The 17749-nt window shown below is 51.2% G+C and overlaps 1 protein-coding gene across 1 annotated transcript in view; it reads right to left on the reverse strand.

The window, feature by feature from the left end:
• Positions 1-1267: 1267 nt before the first annotated feature.
• CEP250 (centrosomal protein 250kDa) overlaps positions 1268-17749 on the reverse strand; it is a 60101-nt gene continuing 43619 nt past the window's right edge. The window contains exons 25-35 of the mRNA XM_011929157.1: positions 16936-17074; positions 15596-15938; positions 14949-15070; positions 13496-13616; positions 11614-11735; positions 8577-11192; positions 5370-5480; positions 5028-5186; positions 4171-4272; positions 3162-3221; positions 1268-1878 (exon numbers count right to left, since the gene is read on the reverse strand). Of these exons, the coding sequence (XP_011784547.1) occupies positions 1615-1878; positions 3162-3221; positions 4171-4272; positions 5028-5186; positions 5370-5480; positions 8577-11192; positions 11614-11735; positions 13496-13616; positions 14949-15070; positions 15596-15938; positions 16936-17074 (4159 nt within the window). The 3' untranslated portion in view covers positions 1268-1614. The remainder of the gene's footprint in view (positions 1879-3161; positions 3222-4170; positions 4273-5027; positions 5187-5369; positions 5481-8576; positions 11193-11613; positions 11736-13495; positions 13617-14948; positions 15071-15595; positions 15939-16935; positions 17075-17749) is intronic.

Raw genomic sequence — 17749 nt, forward strand, 5'->3', positions numbered from 1 at the left:
CAGGCCTAAAGGCTAGGTAAGGATTTTGAGTTACAGGGAATCTGACTGGCAGGAGGGACCAGGACAGCATTTCTGGGGTCCCAGATCCATTTCTGGGGTTTCAGAAGTTTTCACTAAGCATCTGTTGCTGAGCTGCACGTGTGGGTTTCTGGAACAAAACTCTAGCCCCTGTGAACAGGCCCATTTCTACTCTGTGTGGTGCGAGACATAATGGGGCTGAGCCCCAAATTAGGAGGTCTGGGTGAGTGGGTGCTATTCTTATCCCCCCAGATTCTTAGCTAGGTCTCAGTTCCATCCCCAGGCTTAGTGAAGAGGAATTCCAGATTATGGTGGGAGTGCCAGAGGAAGGTAATGGCCTGCTTCTTTAAAGAAAACTGTTCCAGTTGGTCATGGTGGCTCACACCTATAATCTCAGCATTTTGAGAGGTTGAGGTGGGAGGATCACTTGAGCCCAGGAGTTTCAGGCTGCAGTAACAACTGATTGTGCCACTGCACTCCAGTTTGGAAGACAGGACAAAACCCTGTCTCTTAAAAAAATAAAACAATTTTGAGGCTTTGAGGAGGTTGCCAGCACTAGGTCTTAAGCCTGTGAGCTGGGTTCTGTCCAGCCTCTACTAGGACCAGCCCATGGTGAGAAGTTCTGCCATAGTCCATCCTTCTGATTGGCTTGACACATGGCTAGACTACAGGGGGCCAGATCAGTTCCAGCTGATATACCCAGGAAGGGACATATCAAGGACATTCACCCAGAGTAGAAGAGGAATGAGGCCATGTGGAGGTTCTGAACTCAGAGACTCTGACTTTAGCTAAAGGTCAACAGAGTGTTTTTGAGGCCCCAGAACTTCTTTTAATCCTCCATAATCTACCCCATTAACCCACCCAAGCTTAGCCCCAACCCCCTGCCACAGTCAGACCAGTCTTCTCACTGTGTGCTTGGCAACACCTTCGACTCCACTCCATCCTTCAAGGGCCAGTTCCTGCCTCCTTTCCTCAGCCCCTGGAATTTCTACAGTTCTTCTGGTCAGTACACAGAATTACCTCTGACTCATAAATGAGTGCTAGCCTGTTCTCATCAACTGGACTGCAGGCTCTCTGTGGACAGGGGCTTTGTCTTGTGTGTTTTCTGTAACCCTTCCCTATCACAGTGCATGGTGTACAATAAATGCATGCTACCTCGACAGGAATCTTTGGCAAGTTCTTCCCTGATAAACTCCCTTGATGTGGTGCTGCTGCCCAGCTGCACAAGTGGAGACAGCAGTAGAAAAGTAATGCAAAGATCCCAGGGTTTATTGTTGAAGGGGAAGTTGAAGGAGGTGGTGAAGTGCTAGGAAAATAAATTCTAGATGAGAGGCAGTAGATGTCCCTCAGCCAGGGCAAGGCACTCCTCTGGGTGATTCCATTAGGGAGCAAGCAAATGCAATTTGCCTCATTCCCAGGTGAGTTGGGGCCCTCCCAAGTGTTGCAGATTTACTTCCTCTTCCTGGGAACACCTGCTGACCTGGGGCTCCTGGGTGCCTAACAGAGCCAGGCTTTTTCTTTGGCAAGCCTGTAGGTGTGCAGAGGGGCCGTGACCCACGGTACAGTCTTCTGTCTGTGTGCTCCTGGCTGCGGCTGCTACCTGGAAGTGGCTTGGGTAGTGCTGGGGCTGGGGTATAGCAGGACTGGCCCTGGGGATGTCAGACTTTGAGTCAGGGACTCATCCAGCCTGCGGGTCTCTGCCTCCAGAACAGTGGCCTCAGGGGCCTGGGCCACAGCGAGAAGTGAGTGTGAGAGGCTGTGGTGCAGGCCTGCTAGCTCACGGCTGGTCTGTACTGAGCGGGCGATGTAGTCCTGCTTCTGCTTCCGCTCCAAAGTCAGCTGAGCTTGCAGCAGGGCCACCTGGTGGACAGGATAAAAAAGAGGGAGAGCAGTTGAGGGCCCTGAAGTCCCAGCTCTACCTGCTCTGTGTTCCTGTGACGCTCGTTGGCTGAGCATCTGAATCAACTCTACTACATACACGAATCTCAGAAACAGGCTTTAGAGAGTTTAGGGGAAGGGCCCTTAGGAATTCTAGAATCCAGTGATTCTCAATTCTGGCTGCACATGTGACTCAAATAGGGAGCTTGAAAACAACAAAGCTATTAATCAACTTCACTGAAAGATAATTTACATGTGAAAAATGCCCAGATTTAAAATGTACATTTTGATGAGGCTGATAACAATATATACTCATGTATAACCACTATCTGACCTTTTTTTTTTGAGATGGAGTCTCCCTCTGTTGCCCAGGCTAGAGTGCAGTGATGCAATCTCGGCTTACTGTAACCTCCACCCTGCTAGGTTCAAGTGATTCTCGTGTGTCAGCCTCCTGAGTAGCTAGGATTACAGGTGCACACTGCCAGGCCCAGCTAATTTTTGTATTTTTAGTACAGACAGCATTTCACCATGTTGGCCAGGCTGGTTTCAAACTCCTGACCTCAGGTGATCTGCCCGCCTTGGCCTCCGAAAGTGCTGGGATTTCAGGTGTGAGCTACCGCGCCTGCCTTTGACTTTTTAATAAAATAGAAAAACATTCTGAGTTTAATAGAATTCAGAGTAATAGCTTAGGTCTAGCTACAGAGTCAGGCCCTGGCAGTAGTGACTACTAATTTCTGAAATAGGCTCAGAAATAAAAAGGCAACACTTATGACTCCTGGGCCTTGAAAGGGAGAGTGGACTTTCAGGTGTGGCCTAAGAGGCAGGAAGGCTCTTCAAGTCCCTTCTCCGCGAGTTGGGGCTCGAGCTGAGCTGTGTGGCCTGGAGCCTGTGTTGGTGCCTGGCTCCTCTGCTTAAGGCGCTGGCAACAGTCTTAGCTGCGAGGGCACCTCTGAGGGCAGGGAGGCCAGGATGGCTCTGCTTGCTCCCACCTGTCCTCCTAGAATCTTCTGCCTGTTCCTCAGCCCTCTTCCTTAGATACACAGATCCTTTCTAAGTATGGATCTGGAAGTCGGGGGCCAGAATCATGCTTTTTTCCCCACTCCCACCCAAGGTGTATGAGAGATGGGGTTGGGACTGGGACTATTCTTGTCTCCCGTGGAGACTGAAGTTCTCTGAAGGCAGGAACTTCCCCTCTCCCTGCTGGAGGAGCACAAAGGGCCTGAGTGCAAGGGAGGGAATATGGGCTTAGAAAATCCAGAACATACCTCTTTCTGCAGTGCAGCCACATACTTGGCATCGGAGTTCTTCTCTCCTCCTCTCCCATCCTAAGGAAGACAAATGGCACTCTTGTTGGAATAGGCCTTCCCACTCTGGGTTTCTGCAACCTCATCACAAACTTACGGGCCTGGGCAAGGGCTATGGGCCAGAAGCATCTGAACTCAGACTGGACCTCTATGGGGCAGCAGGCCCTGGGGCAAGGAGAGGCCCCACACCAGCAAAATGGGCAACACCATGGAGATCTGATGCAAAACATCCAAAAGGCCTGGATGGCATTTGCTTCTCTGAGGCATGTTTTAATTTAACAGAAGTACACCATGTATCTGCTTTGTGCTAGCCCTGGGCTGTGAGCTAAGGATGTAGAGACGAAGACACGGTGACTGCCCTTGAGAACTTTCATTAAAGGACAGGGGATGGAGAGCTAGCGCTCAGTCACCATAAACAGTGCCTCCCTGCCAGGCTGCAAGCCTGTGTCTGTTGGCAGGGATACCTCACCTAAACGAGTGCAGGTTTGGGGAGTCTTCCCCAAGCCTCTTACCCAAAAAAGGGACACTGGCTCCAGTAAAGACCAGGGACCCTAAGCCTGTAAACTCAACACTGTAGAAAGGTCTAAGAGATCAAGCTGTGATCAAGCTCCCAGGCTCCTCAGGAGCTGGCAAGTACCACACAACCCCCATACACCAGGGATCCTGAGCAGAGCCCCATGAGCCCCACTCCTGGGCCAGCCTGTGGCACTGGTCTGGGAGTGCACAAATCTGAGTCCCTCAGAAGGCAGGGCCACTAGCCCTGATGCCACCCCAACCCCCACCCCAATGTTGGGCCTCCTTCTCAGGGCAGGGATGGACTGAGCTGTGCCGAGCAGGGCAGAACGCAGTCAGGAGGGGCCCTCTGGATTAGCTGAAGTGCTGTTGGCCTGGGATATGCAATGAGGAGGGCTGAGTTTCTGGTGGCTGGGGTTGGGCTTTCTAAGGCTGCAGTTGAGGAAAATGGGTAAACCTGCTGTGTGGGTGAAGAAGCCATGGCCTTGCTGATCTCCAGGGACCCTGCCTGGGCTGCACGCATGGCCTCCCTCTTCAGCTTTCTCCGTTCTCGCTCCACCTGCCAAGGTGCAAATAAGAAATCAGGGCTTGGCTTGGCTCTGTGGCTGGAGCAGAGCTGCCTTTCTCCAGAAGTGGCCAGTACCTGTGCAGGTGTATGAGGGGACAGTAACCATGGGAAGAGAATTCCTAGCTGAGGAAGGCACAGCTAGGGCAGGCCTCAGTGCAAAGAAGTGCTCCTGAAGCAGAAGAGGCAGGGCCAGCCTCTCAGGCCTTTGGAGCAAAGACCAGCAAACTTCTCCCGCAGTAAGTACTGTAGGCTTTGTGGGGCATAGTAGGGAAGCAGCCATAGACAATGCATGGCTGTATTCCAATAAACTTAATTTTCAAGGCTGGGCATGGTGGCTCATGCCTGTAATCCCAGCACTTTGGAAAGCTAAGGCAGGTGGATCACGAGGTCAGGAGTTCAAGACCAGCCTGGCCAACATGGTGAAGTCCTGTCTCTACTAAAAAGACAAAAATTTGCCAGGCATGGTGGTGTGTGCCTGTAATCCCAGCTACTCAGGAGGCTGAGGCAGGAGGATAGATTGAACCCGGGAGGTGGAGGCTGCAGTGAGTGGACATCGCACCATTCCACTCTAGCTGTAGGAGACAGAGCAAGACTCTGTCTTGGGAAAAAAAAGCAAACTTAATTTTCAGAAACAGGCAGCAGGCTGAATTTTGCCCAAACTCTTGGGCTGTAGTTTACTGAGTCTATGCTCTAGGGGCCACACAAGAAGTGGAGACGCATGCCCACTGGACCAGAAGAGGGGTCACCTGCTCTAGGGTGCTCCGCAGCTGGACATTGTGGCGCTGCAGCCTGCTCCTGTCAATCTCCAGCTGGGCCACCGCTTGCTGCAGGTGTTCAAGCCTTTGTCTCCATGACTGCTTCTCCTCCATTCCAGCAGGACTAGGCTCAGCCTCTACTCCTGAGACCTGTGGGAAAGACCTGTGATTCTCACCTGGGCAGCCCCTAAGACAGGTAGGGAACAGACAGAGGATACACAGAGCAATCTGGCAGGTCTAAGCTTCAGGAACCCAGTTCCCAAGGGAAGGGGACAAACCCCTGGACAGGAGCTCCCTGCCGGGCCATCTATTCCCCCAGAGCCCCCAACTCACCTTTCCCAGATGCATGCCCTGCTCCCCTCTGGACCCCTGTTCTGCTGTGCTGGTCACACCTGGGCTGTGTAGCCGCTCCTCCAGAGCCCGTCTGGTGAGCTCCAGTTCATCCTAGGGTACCGAGGTATGGAGCAAAATTATATCCAACCTCATATCCGGACCAACCCACCCTCCACAGAAACAGCAGTTCAATGTTCTCCTCAGGCTTCTGTCTTATTTTTCCTAGAAGCTCTGAGTCATTCTAGTACAGAACCTTCATTTTACAGATGAGTAAAACAAAGGAGCAGAGGGGCCTCTACTCACGGATATGCAGTGAGCTAGCAAGGAAGCTAGGACCAGAGTCCCCAGTTCACTTCACATTTCCTAAGGGCTGAGCAATGACTCAGGGCACTGATGTGCTGTGGGAAGAGCATGGATTCTGGAGTCACACAGTGCTGGGTGCCATGTCACCATTCAGTGGCTCTATGACTCTGGTCAAAGCACAAGCTCTCCCCAAACCCCAATTTCCTCATGTATAAAATGACTATGTGCACATGGATCAAGCCCTTGAGTTAAGTCCCTTTGGGTAAGTGGGGAAGCCTCATGCTAGATACTTTCTAGGCGCCCTGTGGTTCATAAATGATAACGGTCAAGAAGAGACGAACAAGAGAAAACAAGTGTATGCATGCGGATGTGGATTGCCTGGGAGAGAGGAAGAGCTTGGTGATAGAAAGTCTGGGCTCTAGAGGCAGATGACTCAGATCTCATTCCAGTCCTGCCATTTATGAGTTTATTTTTTTTGAGACAGAGTCTCACTCTGTTGCCAAGGCTGGAGTACAGTGGCGTGATCTCAGCTCACTGCAACCTCCTCCTCCCAGGTTCAAGCGATTCTCCTGCCTCAGCCTCCTGAGCAGCTGGGATTACAGGCATGCACCACACACCCAGCTAATTTTTGTATTTTTAGTAGAGACAGGGTTTTGCCATGTTGCCCAGGCTGGTCTCAAACTCTTGTGCTCAAGTTATCCATCTGCCTCAGCCTCCCAGAGTGTTGGGATTACAGGTGTGAGCCACTGTGCCCGGCCATGACTTTGGACCAGTCCAGAGAAGACTTAACCTCTCTGAAATGCCATTCCTCAACTATAAAACGAGGATAGTAAGAGTTCCTATTTTTCAGGGTAGAAAGAGTTCCTATTTTTCAGGGTAGTTTCAGGAAGAAACTGAGACTAATAGTGCCTGGCATGTAAAACGCTTACAAAATGGTCCCATGACAATGGAGGGCTGCATCTGACAGGCGTCCCTGTCTGTTTGGAGGGGGCAGTGGATGAAGTGTCTCTGACCCGAGTTATGTTACTGAGTGAATACTGCTTACTTTTGCTGTGCCTGTAAGAATGGGCCTGAACATAGGAAAGGAGTTCCACTTAGTGCTTTCTTCCTAAGTAATTCATACATATCATCCCATGTCATACCACCAATGCCTATTTTACCAATGAGAAATCAAAGATCAGAGTGAAGGCATTCACCCAGGGTCACACAGCTGATAAGCCGCACTCTGTATTTCAAACCCTGGAACTGGACTCCAAAGTTCACAGATGGACCTCCTTCTCCTCATATTGCCCTTTACCAAGAGCAGAGCTTTGTGAGTTTCCAGAAAGAACTCTCTAGGGGACTGTGTGTCTGGGGTTCTCTGGGGCTCAGTCAAGGGACCAGGATGTAGAGTCTATTTCCCTGGAAAACTGGACTAGGTGTCTCTTGGCATAGGAGATGATGCCTCTCTCTGTCCAGCCAACTTGGCTTTCCTTTTTGCCTGTTCTCTGCAGGTCTTGTCCTCAGTACAGTGGGTACAAAGGTGACTAAGACACGATGCTTGACCTTGAGGTTAAATATTACACCCTGAAGTCCTCTCCGAAGCCCACTTCCTCTCACTCAACATTCTACCTACATGAAACCCATCTGTTCTAACTGAAGCCAAAGTGTCTCTGGCTTCAACTCCATCCTTCAACTTCAGATCATTTTACTAACCTGCCCACAGGCTCCTCTCTCCATTTCCAAACTGACCTCATCATTCCACTCCTCTTTCTCACATCTGCTTCTCTTCATCTTGGTGAACAGGGATCTGAGTGTGATCTTTGACTTCTTTCTGCCCTCTCTTTATTCCTCCCACCTCTTAGCCAATCAAGTCCTACCTCTCAGACCCACCCCCATGTCTCCATTCACACTTTCCATCTTAGGGCACAAGCTCTCCTCTGGACTTCCCAATACAGCCTCCCAGTGGGTCTCCCCTGTTGCTCCACACGGCAGCCTGAGCAATCTTTCTGAGCTGTATGTCTGATCACATCACCCCCCTGCCGCAAACACTTCATCTGCTTCCCACCACCCAGGTCCTCAGCATGACTTGCAAGCCCTGACAGGTGTGGCCCCTGCTGTCTTCCCAGTCTCTTACCAAATCCTCCCTGTCCCATGCAACCTGAACCATCTACACAGATACATTTGTTCTCGCCCTCTTTTCCTCTTCCCCCGAATGCTCCTCCCCAACCTGTGCTTGGCTAGTTCCTTACTGGTCCCTTCAGGTCTATTTTTTTTTTTTTTTTTGAGAAGGAATCTCGCTTCTTTGCCCAGGCTGGAGTGCAATGGCACGATCTCAGCTCACTGCAACCTCCACCTCCTGAATTCAAGCAATTCTCCTGCCTCAGCCTCCCAAATAGCTGGGATTACAGGCATGTGCCAGCATGCCTGGCTAATTTTTGTATTTTCAGTAGAGACGGGGTTTCACCATGTTAGCCAGACTGGTGTCGGACTCCTGACCTCAAGTGATCTGCCCATCTTGGCCTCCCAAAGTGCTGGGATTACAGGCGTGAGCCACCGTGCCTGGCCCAGGTCCAATCTTAAACACGTTACCAGAAAGGCTTTCAGGACCCACTCCCAGGAAAGGGTGGGTATCCCTCCAGCATGCCTGGGGCATACTAAACCTCTGAGAGGCACCAACCACACTGCATTATCACTGTTTACCCGCTAGATTGCGAACTCTGAGGGCAGAGACTCTGGTGTCTTATCCTCTTTGTATCTTCCCTGACTAGCACAGTAGCCTGAATCCTACCAACGTTGAGGTGCTCATGATCTCAGATTTCTCATACCCCTGGGGTGCCACAGGGCCCAGGGTGGTGGGCAGTCCCTGAGCTCAGCCAGATAGGGGTGTGTCCCCTGGCCCTTACTCCCTGTGGAGTGACTCACCTGCAGCCTTTGCTGTTCTGAGTCCCGCTCCAGGACAGAGGCTTGTAGGAACATGGCTACCTCCTGCAGACTGCTGACACTGGCCTTGGTCTGCGCTAGGGACAGTGCCAAGTCCTGGGCCTTCTCCCTCCACTCAATCTCCCTGGCTTCTGTCTGTCTCAGGGCTGCCTGTAGCCGCTCCAGCTCCCGCTGCAGCCTGGGCTCTAAAGAATCAAGTTTTGGAGATTGTTCCTCCACTGGGGAGGCTCTGTGGCTGTGGGGTGAGGTTTCCAGGTTGTTTCTTTGCTGGGTCTCCCTCAGCTCCAGGATCTCCTGTTCCTTTTGGGCTACAGTCAACTGTAGCTCCCTTAGACTTTGATGAAGGCCCCTTATCTCCTCCTCTTCTCTCTCCTGCCCTAGATTCTGCTTCTCTTGAATCATATTCTCTTGGACCCTCTGGGCCAGAGACTTCTCTAGCAGCTGCCCCTGTTCCTGCTGATATCTCAGCTCTTCATCCCTCTGGGCAAGTGCCTGCTGCAGCTGCTGCACATCCTCCTGGTATCGGAGATCCTGGTCCTGGATCTCACCTTCTCGCGTCCTCAGGGCCTCTTCCAGCTGCTGAGTGTGTGCCTGGCAGGCATCCAGGGCGGCTTGCAGGGTGGCAGTGCTGGCCTCCAGACTGCGGCTCAATTCTGCCTGCTCAAGGAGATGCTGCTCTTTCCTCTGCAGGGCAGCATGAGCCTTGCCAAGGGCCTCCTGCAGAGCCTCAACTTGGGCCCGGGCAGCCTCCTCCTGATGCCGGGAGGACTGACTTTCTGCCCGCAGAGCTTCCAGCTCCTGGTCCCGTTCCTTTAGCACTGCCTGGACCTGTAGCCAGCTATCCTGCAAGGCCCTGGTCTCCACCTCGTGCTCCTGTGCCTGCTCAGCACACTGCTGCTGGAGGGCCAACAGAGCTTTCTCCTGCTCCCGAGACTCAGCCCTGAGGTCTCCAAGCACCTCCTCCAGGGCCTGGACCCGCCGTCCCTCCACTGCCAGCTCTTCCTCGAGCCTTCGTGCCTGTTCCTTGTGGTCCTGAAGCTCTCCCTGACGCTCCTTCAGTGTCATATGGGCTTGCTCCAGAGCTCCCTGGAGGGCGTTTGCCTTTTCCTTCACACTCTCCTCCTGTCCCTGGGCCTGCTGCTGTTCTTGCTGCAGAGCCTCCAGTTCCTGGTCCCTCTGGGCTAGGGCTCTCTGGGCCTCATCCAGTTGATTCTGAAGTGACTGCTCCTTCAGCTCCCCTTGTTCCCTGGCTTCCTGCAATTGCTGCTGCAAGACCACTATCTCCTGCTCTCGCTGGGACAGGAGGAGGCTGGTCTCACCTACCTTCCTGTGCAGGCCCTGGAGCTGCTGCTCCAGCTGGTCCTTGAGCTCCTGGAGTTCATGGATATGCTCCTGCTGACATTCCACCTCCTTCTCCTTATCACGCAGGATCAGCTTCATGTGCTCTAGGCTCCCGCGTTGTGCTTTACTCGGGCCCTTCCCTTCCTCTGCCCGTTCCTGCATCAGCTGCCTCTGAGTGGCCAGCTCCCGGCCTCGCTCTCTCAAGGACAGCTTGATCTGTTCCAGGTCCTCCTCCAGGATCTTGGTCTGCCGGGTCCTTTGATCCTCGAGAACCTGAATCCTCTCCTTCTGCAGCATCAGCTCCTGGTCTCTTCTCTCGAGATCCTGAGTCAGATGCTCTTTCTGCCTCTGCAGCTCCTCGATCTGTTCTCGCTGAGACTTCACCTCCTGGTCCCTCTCCTGCAGCTCTCTTGCCAGAAGGGTGCTGTGGCTCTCCAGGTCATGGATCTGGCTGCTTTGTGCCTGCAGCTCTTGGCTCCTTTCTTCTAGGTCCAGCGTAAGGTGGGTCAAAGCCACTCTCTGGGTTTCCCTCTGGCCCTCCAGCTCCTTGATCAGTTTTTGCTGGCACTCCATCTTGTGATGGTTTTCCTCCAGTTCCAGGGCCAGGCATTCCAGAGTAACCAACTGCTTTTTCAGATCCTGAACCTGTCCTCTCTGGGACTCAATCATTTGGTCTTTCTTCTCAAGTTCTAGAAGCTGATGCTCCAAGACACTCCTCTGAGTCTCCCGATCCTTCTCGAGCTCTCTGATCTGCTCCCTCTGCACAGTTAGCTTCTGCTCTCGCTCCTGGACGGCCATAGGCAGATGCTCTAAAACAGACCTACACTTCTCTAGCTCCTGAATCTGTTCTTGCTGCAGATCTACCTCTTGGTTCCTCTTCTTCAGGTCCAGAGACAGCAATTCCAAAGCAGCCTTCTGCATTTCCCGTTGCTTCTCCAGTTCCTGGATTTGTCCCTGCAGAGTCTCCACCTCCCCTTCTCTCTCAGCTAGGGTCTGGGTCAGGAGGGCCAAATTCTCTTGCAGAGCCTTTCCTTGGGCCACCTTCAGCTCACCCTGCTCTTGCAGAGCCTGGGCTCTCTCACGCTCACTCTCCACCTCCTCATTTTTCAGCTTCAGTGCTGAGCGAGCCGTTCTCAGGTCTTCTTCCAGGACGCCAGCAGCACTTGCCTGAGCCCTGGCTTCTGCGACAGCTGCTTGCAGGTGTTCCACCTGGGCTGTCAGGTTCTCCTTGGCTGCCTGAAGTAACTCTCGCTCACCCTGGAAGACAAGATGAAAATCACTTTAAACTACACTTCCCTGCTACTGTCACCCCAACACTGGCCCTTTTCTTTCTTATTTTGTGGCACTAGCAGTGACAAGGACTTGGGCAAAAAAGTGGTAGTATATTCCACTTAATCTAATACTGTAAAAGAGCATCCCTACCACCTCCCAGGACTCTGCTATGCCCAGGGCAGACTCTGGTCCTTCAGGACAAGGGGCAAAAATACCAACCTCAAATTCAGAAAAAGCAATTGAAGGAAGATTAACTAGAACCTTAATAATGGCCCCCAGGGACATGGAGACAGCCAGAGGAACTGATAGACTTGCTGAAGGAAGTGGGACACATGACCACAGGCCAAGGTGGGCCCAAGGGACTACTCCTGAGGCAAACCCCTCCCTGAAACCAGTAACACTTTACCTGGGCTTCCATTCGCTGTAGCTCTGCTCTCCGCAGGCGACTCTGTAAGGATGCCATAGTTTCATGTAGTTCCATCAGCTCAGATTCCAGGGAGTTCTGCTTTCCTTCCCACTTGGATTTCTCTTTGAGAAGGGGAGAGGAGAGGTAGTGGAGTAAGACCCATGTTTGGGGTGGGGGAAAAGAGGGATATAGATGCAGATGGAGGATGGGGAACAGATTCAAAGGGGAGGAAGGCCAAGAAGAGAATTCTATCCAGTGTCCTAGAGACATCAACCATCCGCCAGCTGCTTCTATTTGCCTGACAGTACTCCCTGCTGCTGCCAGCCCCAGCATTGCCTGGTAATCATCCCAATATGTCCTCATCCTCATCACAGAGAGCCTTGGCCCTCAATTCCAGACAGGGTTGAGCCAGATGACACTGGAGGTCCCTTCTAGCCCCCAATCCTATAATTGTGCAGAAGCTCCTAGAGACCTGGGTGGCTCTGCTGGCTGCCCACCATTTCTGCAGCAGGTGTTGGAATCCCACTATTTTTGTGGCTCTCAGGGAACCCTCAAACGGTCTCAAAAAAGGCCAAGACCCAAGTTGTCCTCTTTTTTTCTTTTTTTGAGATGGAGTCTTGCTCTGTTGCCCAGGCTGGAGTGCAGTGGCACAATCTCAGCTCACTGCAACCTCCACCTCCCGGGTTCAAGCAATTCTTCTGCCTCAGCCTCCCACCACCACGCCCGGCTAACTCTTCTCTTTTACAGTAGAAACTTGAGCTTCAAGACCCTTCCTCTACTGTCCTTTGTAAGGAGTCATGACACTTTCCAGTCCTTGGCTGGCACATGGATATGTCCTCCCTGAATCCCCTCTCCTTGCTTTCTTCCAAATAAGCTCATAATCCCTCAGTGACCAAAGGCTAACTTGGAGGACATAGTTGAAGACAATAAAAATAAGTAACATGGATGACAAAAGATGCAGAGTTTTATAATGTTCTTATAGTCCTGGCCCTGAGTCTCTAATTTTTTTTTTATTTTTAAATCTACAGAGACAGGGCCAAGCATGGTGGCTCACGCCTATAACCCCAGCACTTTGGGAGGCCAAGGTGGGTGGATCATGAGGTCAGGAGTTCAAGACCAGCCTGACCAATATGATGAAACCTTGTCTCTACTAAAAATACATAAATTAGCCGGGCGTGGTGGCAGATGTCTGTAATCCCAGCTATTTGGGAGGCTGAGGCAGGAGAATTGCTTGAACCTGGGAGGCGGAGGTTGCAGTGAGCCAAGATCATACCACTGCACTCCAGCCTGGGTGACAGAGCAAGACTCCATCTCAAAAAAAAAAAAAAAAAAAAAAAAAATCTAGAGACAGAAAATGGGAGCCCAGCCATTTCCTTCTTTCAGTTCACCAAATCTGTTCCTCCTAATCTCTTCTTCCAGGATGGGCCTCAAAGGCCAAGCAAAGTAGAAAAAATAGTTCAAGGGGGTCAGCACCCCTTTGAAAGTGCCTCTAGATATCATCTCACAGTTCTGGATAAATAATGGAGTGCAGCTGGGCACGGTGGCTCACGCCTGTAATCCCAGCACCTTGGGAGGTCGAGGCAGGCAGATCACTTGAGGCCAGGAGTTCAGGACCAGCCTGGTCAACATAGTGAAACCCCGTCTTTACTAAAAATACAAAAAAATTAGCCAGGCTTGGTGGTGCGTGCCTGTAATCCTAGCTACTTGGAAGGCAGAGGTAGAAGTGACACTGCACTCTAGCCTAGGTGACAGAGTGAGATGCCATCTCAAAAATAAAATAAAATAAACAGAGTAGCTGCTAGGCCCGTGTCTGCCACTTCTGGGCTCCCCACCTATCCCTTCTCCTCCCTCTAAATCTCCCTGCCTGTCTTGAGCTTCTCACCTTCCTGATTCTGGGAGAGCTGTCTCTGCAGATCCTGCAACTCTGTGTGGACCTGGCTCTTCTCAGCCTCAGCATCAGTTAGACGCTCTTCCAGTTTCTGGACCTGAGCCCTCAGAACATCCTGGGAAAGGAAGAGCATGGCTAAACATGAGTTCCTCATCTTCCACAAAGCAACGCAGGGCTCAAGCTCTCTCCTCATTCTCAGCCTCTGTGGTGGGCTGCCATTGTGGACCTACTCCCAGATTGCTGGGTTACTGCCTCTGAACACATGTGCATTTAGCTCCCTGAAGTGATGACAGGCTCTGCTCCACTTGGATGGAGTGAGAATCCCCTTCTGACCTGTCTATCTCTTTTGAAACAGAGCTCCTGCTCAAAGTTAGCCCAGGGGTCACCCCTTCCCTCTCAACACTCCTACTTCAAAGCTTAGCCCAAAGGTCATCTCTTCTTTCCTTCTGACCCTTCCCAAATCAGGATGAATTGCCTCCTCCTCCTAGTTCCAACAGTACATCACTTGCATCTGTTACTGATCCAATTAATTCTCTCAGTTCTACTTTCCAGTAGAATGCAGTTTGGTTCCTCCACCATGTCACAAGCCTTCTTTAGGCAGAGATCAGGTCTTTCTCCCTTCTGTATCGCCAGCTCAGAGTGGCTGACATATAGATGGCGCACTCAATTTGTATTGATTGATAGGTTCACTGTGAGGTGGAATTTATGAGATCTTTCAGACCTAGGCCTTGAACGCACCTATAAATGCCAACCTCAAATCTCAGTGGTCATCGATTTCTAGGGTTTCTCTTGCAAGTCTAGGTACCAAGAATATATTCACGGCTGAGTGGAAAACGATGCAAAACAATACCACACATCACACATCTGCCCAGGGTTTTTTTTTTTTTTTGAGATGGAGTTTCACTTTTGTTACCCAGCCTGGAGTGCAATGGCACAATCTTGGCTCACTGCAACCTCCACCTCCCGGGTTCAAGTGATCCTCCTCCTCAGCCTCCAAAGTAGCTGGGATTACAGGCGCCCATCACCACCCCTGGCTAGTTTTTGTATTTTTAGTAGAGATGGGGTTTCAGCATGTTGGCCAGGCTGATTTCGAACTCCTGACCTCAGGTGATCCGCATGCCTCAGCCTCCCAAAGCACTGGGATTACAGGTATGAGCCACCGTGCCTGGCCTACCCAGGGTTTTTTGGTTTACAGGGCTCATTCAAGATCCTCACTCATCTAATCCTCAAAACCCTGAGCAGGCACTATCTGCCCTACTCTGCAAGGGAAAACAAGGCCCAGGAACTCCAAATGCTTCATTTGTAGTTGCCAGGTGGTAAGTGATAAAGGTGAAACTCATCCCAACTTGATCTCAGGAATAAAACAGGTCAAACTGCTTCATACATCTTTGCCTCATGCTTTTCGAGGGATGTAAAGAGTTCAGGAAAGGGGAGCAGAGAAACATACCCGGGTCTGTTGAGTCTTCCACAGGTCTTGATGAAGCTTGTGGAGGGCAGATGCTACTGCCTCAGCGGAGAGAGCAGTCAGCAGGGGCCCTCTCTTAAAGAGGCTCCTAGCTCCATTCTGGTCTGAAAAAAAGAGGAAAACCTCCTCACCTAGCTGCCACTATGAAAAGAAACAGCCAGACCTCCCCAAACACAGCCCTGGCCTTCCCACTGGTCCCTCCTCTCCGCAAAGAACCCCTTCTCAGCAGTTCGCTCATCACATATTTTCTCCATAAGTATGGGCCAGGCACTATGGTGGGTGCTAGATAACACCAGCTATCGCTTATTACACACTTAATAAGTGCCAGGAACCGTGTAAGCAATTCACATCTGCAACCTCATAACTCCTTGATGAAATTATAAGGTAAGTACTTTTAACATCCTTATTTTGTAGTTGAGGAAAATCACGCTCAGAGAGGATAGGTGACTTGCCCAAGGACACATGGCTAGCAAACAGTAGAGCTGGGGCTTAAACTCAGAATTAATTCCCAAGTGTGTAATCTTAACCCTGAAGCAATATGGCCTAACAAATAGCATTCCTCTCCCTTTCCCCTGGGAGCCAGGCCTGGCTTTGGCCCAAAGGACCTAGTTCTGGAGTGGCTGTCTCACCTGGCTCAAGGCCCCAGAGGGAAGGAGCAGAGTCTCCCCCACCACTCAGCTCAGGCCTGCTCTCACAAACAGACCCCAGGGCCTGCTGCAGGACAGAGTAGAGGCTGGCCAGCTGGGCCTGGGCCTGGTTCCCGGGCTGCTGCTCTGTGGCCAGTGCTTCTAGCTGGCTCTCTGTGCTGCGCAGTCGCAGCTGTAGTTGGGCTGCCTTGGCTTCCTGGGCCCACAAGGAAGCTCGCAGCTGCTGCTCCGTGATACGAGACGCCCCCAGCTCCTCCAGCAGCTGTGTTTCTCGGGCCAGAAAGTCAGCCTCCTTTTCCTTCACCTCTTGCCTTAGTAATTCCATCTGCCAAGGAGGAATTGTACATACTATAAGCAGGAAGTGGATATCCTCTCCTCAGGCCTTCCCAGGCCAGATCCCACTCAATCCTTTTACAAACTCTGATCAGGGCTGGGAGGATTTCAGCTCAGCTCTCAGGTAGGTAGAGGGGCTCTGAAATGAGTGTTACCCTAGATCTAACACCTGGCTGCCTGCCGACTACTGAACACCTGGGCCCAAGCTGCTATGCTAATGGGTTTCAGCCCTGGTTCCCTGGCTTGCTGGCTCCCTGCTATGATCAGAACTCTGCCATGAAACCCCGACGCTGCGCCTAGTAAGACCAGTCACAATAATATAGCTACCATGCACTGAAAGCTTATTGTGTTCCTGACACTTTATATACTCCTATAATGGTTATAGGAATTAGGAACAAGAATTATCACCCTTGTTTTATCGATGAAGAAGCTGACGTTCACACAATTAGAAAGTGGTACAGCTTACATTCAAACTCAAGACTGTTGAACAGCCAAATCTGTGTGCCCTTAACCCCTGCAATCCACCATTTGGCTCTTCCTTCCCTCCTAGATCCATCCTTCCTCTGTATACAACATCTGGGGTTCTGATGTGGGCAGACTGAGTCCCTGGAAGTCTTGCTGCTGCCTGCCTGATCTGGAGTATTTCTGGTTGCTCATTCTCCCTGCTACATCTTGCCAACCAGACCCAGCACAGTTGGAAGTGGCTGTGCTGGAACCAGGCCTGTGTGGGCTCCACCCTTGTGTGCACTTTGCTCTGGGCTGTCAGGTTTCCCACAGGAGCCATGCCCATCTCTGGGTCAGGTTCCCAAGCCCCCGCCTTCTCTAGTCCTGGCTTCCCCCTCCTGTAGGGGTGCTAAGGCACCAGCCTATCCTGTAATCAGGAAAAATAGATGGGTCCTCTCCATGAGAGGACTCAGAGCAATCAATTCACCGCTTCAGGATCAGGCTTCTGCCAGGGATGCAGGGCTCATAACCAGAGTGGGAAGTACCTGGGCACTGAGCTCTTTCTGTTCTCCCTGGGCCTCCTGCATGTCCTGGCGCAGGGCGCTCAGCTCTTGTTGTCGAATAGAGTCAGCTTCTTGTAAAACAAGGAGTCTCTGTTCCTTTTCCATCAGTGACAGAGTCAGACTAAAAAGAGAGGGGTCAGAATGCTGGGCCATTCTCTTAGGGAATGAAAAATTACCTTCTCGTTGGAATATTCTAAAGATAGCATTAATAATCAAAATAGAAATAGTAATGATAATGATTATGATGTAACAATAAGAGCTATCATTTACTGAGCACTTACTATAATAAGTGCTCCTAGGTACTTCCTGCAGATGATGCCCCATTTCAACTTCACAGGTTTTTGTTGTTGTTGTTGTTTTTGAGACAGTCTTGCTCTGTTACCCAGGCTGGGGTGCAGTGGCACGATCTCAGCTCACTGCAGCCTCTGCCCCCTGGGTTCAAGTGATTCTCGTGCCTCAGCCTCCAGAGTAGCTGGGATTGCAGGCGTGTGCCACCACACCCAGCTATCAACCTTACAGTTATTCTTCTCTGGCAAATTTCACATATACCTTATATTAGTACCTCACGTTCAACATGTCCAAATCTTCCCTGTCCCTCTCCTTTCCTCCCCTGCTCACCCAATCATCTCCCACTATGTTCCCTAGCTCAGTGAATGGCACTTCCATCCACACAGTGTCCCAACATAGAACCTTGACCACTCCAGGGTTCTCCCTTCAACCTACCTATATGCAATCTATGATTATATATAATTGCTTCTAACTCCCTTAACATCCTTTTTTTTTTTTTTTTTTTTTT

Source organism: Colobus angolensis, unplaced genomic scaffold (genome assembly GCF_000951035.1).
Source record: "Colobus angolensis palliatus isolate OR3802 unplaced genomic scaffold, Cang.pa_1.0 Scaffold8, whole genome shotgun sequence".
Lineage (NCBI taxonomy): Eukaryota > Metazoa > Chordata > Mammalia > Primates > Cercopithecidae > Colobus > Colobus angolensis.